At 51.8% G+C, this 7,084-nt stretch overlaps 1 protein-coding gene across 3 annotated transcripts; it reads left to right on the top strand.

The window, feature by feature from the left end:
* The first annotated feature begins 278 nt into the window (after positions 1-278).
* LOC119095497 (40S ribosomal protein S9-like) lies at positions 279-6,446 on the top strand. 3 transcript variants are annotated; one of them, XM_037218338.1, is made up of 4 exons: positions 279-297; positions 4,385-4,633; positions 5,090-5,276; positions 6,214-6,446. In XM_037218338.1, exons 2-4 carry the CDS (start codon positions 4,411-4,413, stop codon positions 6,392-6,394), a joined length of 591 nt encoding a protein of 196 aa, XP_037074233.1. In that variant the 5' UTR covers positions 279-297; positions 4,385-4,410; the 3' UTR covers positions 6,395-6,446. The 3 variants fall into 3 exon arrangements, with proteins under 3 accessions (XP_037074233.1, XP_037074232.1, XP_037074230.1); XM_037218337.1 differs by having other exon boundaries at positions 288-309; XM_037218335.1 differs by lacking the exon at positions 279-297 and adding an exon at positions 315-369.
* The last annotated feature ends 638 nt before the right edge of the window (positions 6,447-7,084 follow it).

The following is a 7,084-nucleotide window of genomic DNA, read 5'->3' as shown; positions in this document are numbered from 1 at the left end:
CGTGAAACAGTGCTTACTAAGCCATTCAAACCTACAAGAACATCTCATTGCTCCTAGAATTGGTTGTGATACACGGTGCTTATTTTTTAGAAGCTTCGTGTTAAAGAAGATAGGGATGAGCAAATATTTTTGTTTCTGTTTGGCTTATAAAATACATTAGATATATCAGCAATGGTTTTCTAACTTTTTCTTTTTTTATAAATTACTACTATGTAAATTCCCTAACTCATAACCTTTTTGGAAAAATTATTTTTACTTCTGGTTCTGTCTCCCCTATCACCGCGCTTCCTTTTTCCGGTAAGATTTGAGGTGGGTGGTCGAGCCTCCCGTGTTGCGTGAATTGTAAGCACAATCTGGAAATAATCAGAAGTAGGTGACTGATTTTCATGGCATTTAGACGGTTCTTTGGTGTGTGATATAATACGTTGGTTTTTTCTAGCTGTGGGTTGTGCCGTAGTTTTGCCAGGCGCATCTGGACTGCAAGAAGTCCGGCCCAAAATCTGATGGGGGGGGGGGGGGGGAACCAGTGCTTGGATGGTGCCCATGACAGTGACTCCTGGTTGGTGGATGTCTGGACTTGGACATCAGTTGTATCTAGTGCAGGCTTTTCGTTCAGTGAAATGTTGTGTGTCAGCTAACTAGTGAGCAGATATAAAAATTTGTCATCAGTACATATGCCAGATATGATTTCCTCCAACACTTCCATTTAGCAATATGTTCTACAAAGTGTCTTCAAATCATTCTCCCCCACCCATTATTTAACAGTTTTATGATAGGGCTAGGCATTCTGTGATACTTAACAGTTTCTATGATGGGGATAGGTATTCTGGGATGGAGGCATCAGCTGGTGGTAGTGGTGTCCAATTAGGCTTCCAGCTGGTAACATGGTGATGTCATCAAAATATAATATTGCTGCCAAAGTGTTGGCAATTTCATGCTGAAGCTTGGTGGCACTTCAGCAGATTGTTGTGATGTCACTTAACAGCAAAATTACTGCAAGATTGTTGGCAGTTTTGTACTTGTGACTGAGAATAGTTGAGCAAAAAGGGGCTTATTAGCAAACAAATGATTATTTTCTGATTAAGAGAGTGGTCAGAGAATTCTTAAGGCTCATTATGCTGTCCAGAGGTGACTCCTGGTAGGAGCCCTATGATACTGGTCACATGAGATCAGTGGATGGCATACATGCTGCCTGAGCATTGCTCAGAAATCCCCTATGCTGCTGTGTGGGCAGCAATGCAGGCAGAAGGGAGGGCACAGGGCATGTGTGCCTGCTGACCTGATTCTCAATGTTAAACCCTCAAATATCAGCCAGGGTGCCCACTTGGTCAGATGGGGGGGGGGGGGGGAGGGGCTCTGAGTTAGTGGGGTTTGCATTGGTTTGAAGCCATGTTGGTCAGGTCAGGCAGCAGAACTTAACAGTCTGCCCTGTGTTGACCTGGACTTAAGTATATATTTCCTAAATACATTTCCTAAGCAAGCTCAGGGCTGGGGCCTGTGGGCACATTGATTTCATCCCTGAGCCAGTGAGCCAGGTTGGTGAGGAGTCTACAATGTGTAGCAGAGGCCCTGTGTTGGCAAGGGACTGCAAGTTAACTAGGGCAGCATTCATGTATCTAAAAGAGGCCCTAAATACCTGAGAGACTGATCATCAAAGGCCTGATTGGAAGGTTAGAGGGTGTGAAGGTCACCTGTAGGATCCCAGGCTGTAGGGCTGGGAAGTCAAATGTTAATTAGATGGACCCTTACATGGGTTAAGATCCTCTGGGTTGATGCAAGCATCTGGTTTGCTCAGGGACCACTGACACTCAGCACTTACCTCAATATTGTTTTTAGGGCAGATGGTCCATTTTGGGAGCAGGGGCTGGGTGCACAATTTGTGTTGCTTGGGGGGGCCTAGAAAAGGAGGGGCTGACAGTGCCAAACTGAGTGCCTTCTGTCACCAAGTTCCATCTGCATGGTCAGGTTGGGTTCCTTTTGGGGGGTGCATACAGTCCTGCCTGGTCTTGTCCTGCCCACTTTCCCTTAAGTTGGGCTGTTTTTGCCCTGTCCCATTTCTGTATGTAATGTTACATCTGGCACTGTCTGATCTTGTCCAATTCCATGTAAGGCTGTTGCCCTATTCTGTCCTACCTGATTCCTTTCAGTCACTTATGATGTTGTTTGATTCTTTCTGATCCCACCCAGTTGTTTTGTCCTGAGTGGTTTCGGCCCAGCTCAGATTCATTCATCTCTGGCCCATTCCATCAGCATTAGCCTTATCCTGGTTTGTCCCATTCACCCCCATGTTGTACCATCTGGTTCTGCCTGCTCCTATTTTGTATGTTCTGTCTTGTCTGGTTCCTCAGAGTCATTTATGGTGTTCTCAGATCCTGTCTAATCCCACCTGGTTATGCCTGGTCTGATCTGATCATATCTGAATCTGTGTGGTCTTACTTGGTCTCTTCTTGTTCACCCAGTCCTGCTGTGGCCACCTGGTCTTCCAATTTGGTCTTTTTAGTCAGGTCTCATCCTGCCCTGTTTATATGCCTAATATCAGCTGGCCTTATTCCTTCCGTTATGCCTGTTCGCCATCCCACCTAGTTTTATATTCATCTCAGGTATCATGCAAAATGGGTCATAAATCTATTTTTACAAGGCATAACTTCCAGCCATCATCTGCCATCCAACTGGTAGGGACCAGCATGTGACAGAAAGTGCCCAGGTCCCACCACTTACTTGCTGGTGCTATATGTGCAAACTATCACCTGGTTTGCAGGGATTTTGTGGCTTTGTGACATCACTGTACATTCAGCTAGAAGTGTTAGTGACCTTAACTACAATCAGCTTACAGTCACTGCTGTTATGTGGGACATCAGCTGCAGGAGGGCATCAAATAATTCAAAAGAATAGATTTGGCCACGTGTGCTGATAATAATTTTGTATGGTTTGCTTGGTGGGTATAGCTGATGTGGAATGTTTTACCAGGTGGGAGGCCTGTGCTGACAGTACCTGGGTGTTGTGCTACTCATTATTTTGGAATTAAGTGGCACACGGTGCCCGTAAACCAGCCTGCAAAGCCTGATGGACTGGTCAACAAGATGTTTAAGTTATGATGGTCAACAAGCTAAGTTAAGATGGTCAACAAGATGGTTCTGCCCCCATCAGGGAGCCAGCTCTTCTGCCAGCTGCAGGGGCTTGGGGGTGGGGGGGGGGGGGGGGTTAGATGAAAGGTGGTGGGGGGCTAAAGCATGCTCATGATCTTATTTTTGCAGATGCTAAAATTGCAACATTAAAAGGGCAATGCATGGAAGTGGTGGTAATTTGCCTGGAATTAAGAGCCAAATTGTAAATGAGGGTTTATCATTTAGATTTAACTTTGTATGCAATTTTGTTCTCCTATTGATAGAAATATTTGTTTACAACTAGCACTTTGATGCATGTGCTAGGTGAAAAATGGCTGAAGGAAACACTAAATTTTCTTTACAACATGGTAGTAACAGACAGGTATGACCTAGGTGAGACAAATGTGTCTAAGTTACCATTGCCCAGGTTAATAACCTGCCTCAGAACATCATAAGTAGCCCCATTTCTGTGTACTTCTGCCTGTAAAATTCAAAGCCTACCCCAAAACTTGTATTTTGCCTGGTTTCTGCCCCAATAAGATTCTGTCAAGATGTCTCATGTTCTGTTTTTTGGTTCTGGTCCTGATTAGCCTGTAGATATTACATGTGCCGTAAGCCTGAATGACCCAAATTTGGTACATTGTTTACCACTGGTGTCAGGAGGTTGGTAGGCAATCCATCAAGTATTTACAATGCTACACTGACAGTCTCAGGCATAAATACCTATAATTTGCCTTGTAATGTTATCTTGGCCAAAGAAACAAAGATTTAGTGCAATGTTTTCTTAAGTCCTCTCACGTCTGATTATTAATCATATAATGATATGACTATTATGATTTAACATAATAGTATCCTATGGTTGTGCAACTTGAACATACCCTTGTGTAATTGGGTAAAATGGAAGGCAGGTGCTGTATTGAATTGAGATATCAGGACAAAGTGGTTTGAATTGTTATCAGGCCTATGATTGTGGGTTCAAAGGTGCTCAGAGTGCCCATTGAGATACACACATGGCTGTCTGTCTCTGGGCTGGCACCCAGGAGTCATTGAGTCAGTCTGCCGGCCCAATATGGAGCCATGGCCACGCTGTCCGTGTGCTTCCCGACTTGCCGGCTACAGTGATTGGTCCTTCTTTACCGTGGGTTTGTCAACATGGTAGATCCACATCATCAGCTGGATACAGTCATCTGCTTTTGGTGAAAGCCAACGCCAAACCACGGCCCCTGAGGGTCCTGTCGGCGCGGACCACGGCGCTCACGTGCGCTGCCCTTGGCCTGCAGAGCCCGCACCAGACTAGGGCGCAGTCATGGTGAACCACCGCATCCCGACGGTGCGTCGGAAGACGTACACCACCCCGCGCCGTCCGTACGAGAAGACTCGGCTCGACCAGGAACTGAAGCTGATCGGCGAGTACGGCCTCAAGAACAAGCATGAGGTGTGGCGTGTCAAGTACACGCTGGCGCGCATCCGCAAACGCGCCCGTGAGCTCCTCACGCTCGAGGAGAAGGACCCCGGCCGCCTGTTCGAAGGTCAGTGGGCGGCACCGGCTGGTGACGGCCACGTGCGACGCTCGCTCGTGCCCCCGGGGCGGGCACGGGTCTGCAGTCGACCAGTGAGGTTGAACGCGCTATGAACTGTTAAAACTGGATGCTCACATTGGCAGATGTAGTGGTGATATAAGTGCCTGAATCTCATAGTGTAGGGGAGTCACCAGTAGTCCCCGGAGTGGAGTCGGTGGCTTGACCTGGTATCCAGGCGTGTGCGGATGCTGAGTTGTCCCGTTTTGCCGGCCCAAACGGAGTCGCTGGCGTCCTCTGGCCGCGTGCTCCTCGACTTGCCGGCGACAGCGATCGCTCCATCGTTACCGTGGGTCTGTCATGTCACAAACTCGCATCATCAGGTGGACACACACGTCGCCCGTGACGGAGAGTGTGCGACGCTGGTGCGCCGGGCGTGTTGTGACCTGTCGCCCTGCGCTGCGCCAGGTAACGCCCTGCTGCGCCGCCTGGTGCGCATCGGCGTGCTGGAGGAGTCGCGCATGAAGCTCGATTTCGTGCTCGGCCTCAAGGTGGAGGACTTCCTGGAGCGCCGCCTGCAGACGCAGGTGTTCAAGCTGGGACTAGCCAAGTCGATCCACCACGCCCGCGTGCTGATCCGCCAGCGCCACATCAGGTGGGCGGGGGAGGTGGTGAGCGCGTGGCCGCGGACCGCACCCCGTGCGGCGCTGTGGCCGGCGCCGCTCGTGGCCCGGCCCGGCCGCGCGGGGTCAGAGCATGCCCGGCTGTCCTGAGACTGGGCTCACTCCTGGCCCAGTCCATTCCCAAAGCCGGGGACAAGCGCGGCGGGCGATGCATCGCTGATGTCGCCGGCGCTGGCTCGGGGATTTGATGCGTGTGGTGTTTGCCCGCTGTCGATGAGTGCGTTGTGCGTGAGCAGTTCGATGGGGTGAAGAGTATCACTGGAACGAGACCCCTGGCGTTTCCAGGACGAAAGCGTGGTCCTGAGCGGCTGCTAACTCGCGACTCGGAAGAGCTGCCATCGGCATGAACCGATTACGCACAGGCCACTTGACTGCGTATATCGCAGTCAACGTCTGTTCGCTAAGCACTGAAATGCAGGCCAATTGATTGCGTATATCGCGGTCAACGTCTGTTCACGAAGCACTGAAATGCAGGCCACTTGACTGTGTTTTTCGCGGTCAACGTCTGCCAGTCTGGCGAGTGACTGAGCTGCTGGCGAGCCCCTCGCGCAACCCACTTGGCCACGCTAGTCGCGGCCAACGGTTGTTACCCATGGGAGCTGAACCCGGGGTACGTGGTGAACTATTGCTAGATTTGGCGAGCGTCAGTCCCCAGTTCAGCCAGAGCTGCAGCGGCGAAGCGTCTGGGTCCAGCTGTGTTTTGAGTTTCGTTCGGCCACGCCATCAGAACGCATGCGTGAGGAGCTGCCGTTCGTCGCGGTCGTCATACCACGGGCTGATGTACGGTGCTCTTGCTGTGCCTCGGTGAGGCGTCTGCCCCGCACCGCTGCTGTGCCTCGGTCAGGCATCTGCCCCGCACCGCGTCCCCCGGCGCTCAGCGCGTCCTCACTCCGCCTTGTCCTCCGGCAGAGTGCGCAAGCAGGTGGTGAACGTGCCGTCGTTCGTGGTGCGCCTGGACTCGCAGAAGCACATCGACTTCAGCCTGACGTCGCCGTTCGAGGGCGGCCGGCCGGGCCGCGTCAAGCGGAAGAAGATGAAGCGTGCCCAGTCGGGCGGCGGCGGCGGAGGAGACGAAGACGACGAGGAGTGATCGCTGGCGCCTGTGGTGTGCCGAGGTCCCAATACACGTCACGTTGGAGCAGGATAGGGTTTCGTTGTGGGGGAGGCCGACGAGGTTGTAGGACAGGAACGGTGAGCGCAGGTCGGCGTTCGGACTCCAGGAATATTTTGTTTCCGGAACCATCGGTCGGGTACCCGAACATGTCCGAGGCCAACTGCAATGCCGATGGATTAAAAACGCATTGGTCTTTCGCCGAGTCATGAAAACCATCTCGATCCGCTTCTGGACTGCGGTGCAAAACTGGCAATCTCAACGGCTGGCGGGCTGTGCGGCGAGCAGGTGACAACATGCCACCAATTCAGGCGTTAACGCGCATGGCCAGGGCAGGCGTGGCCCCAGCTCGGCGCTGGGCCGCGCTGTCCTGCTGACGGGCTGCTGTCTTGCCGAGCTCAGATTTTCTTTTTCTGCGGAGGTGTAGCGTCAGGGGTCAACGACCGAGAGGCAGGATGCGAAGACAGGATTGCAGGATTGGGGAGGCTGCGGTCTGCAGTTACCGCTTCAAGCAGGAAAGTTCCGCGGCCTACGCCCAGGCACCGTATATTTTGGAGCTGGTTGTTGACCTGGCGATCATCGGATGTTGCAGCAAGTGTATGTGACGGCAGGGCGGCCTGCTCCCGAGCAATGGCGGCGTTGCGGTCCGGCAGCAAATATGGTGCATTT

This window comes from Pollicipes pollicipes, unplaced genomic scaffold, assembly GCF_011947565.3.
Source record: "Pollicipes pollicipes isolate AB1234 unplaced genomic scaffold, Ppol_2.1 Scaffold_4219;HRSCAF=4965_pilon_pilon_pilon, whole genome shotgun sequence".
Classification (NCBI taxonomy): Eukaryota; Metazoa; Arthropoda; class Thecostraca; order Pollicipedomorpha; family Pollicipedidae; genus Pollicipes; species Pollicipes pollicipes.
Note: the sequence above shows the minus strand (reverse complement) of the source record. Positions and strands in the feature narration are given on the sequence as shown.

Excerpts from the sequence above, each read along its gene's own strand:
- LOC119095497 (XM_037218338.1), top strand. The coding sequence starts at position 4,411 with ATGGTGAACCACCGCATCCCGACGGTGCGTCGGAAGACGTACACCACC. Across the intron at positions 4,634-5,089 it reads CCCCGGCCGCCTGTTCGAAG|GTAACGCCCTGCTGCGCCGC; the intron begins GTCAGTGGGCGG and ends GCGCTGCGCCAG. Across the intron at positions 5,277-6,213 it reads ATCCGCCAGCGCCACATCAG|AGTGCGCAAGCAGGTGGTGA; the intron begins GTGGGCGGGGGA and ends GTCCTCCGGCAG.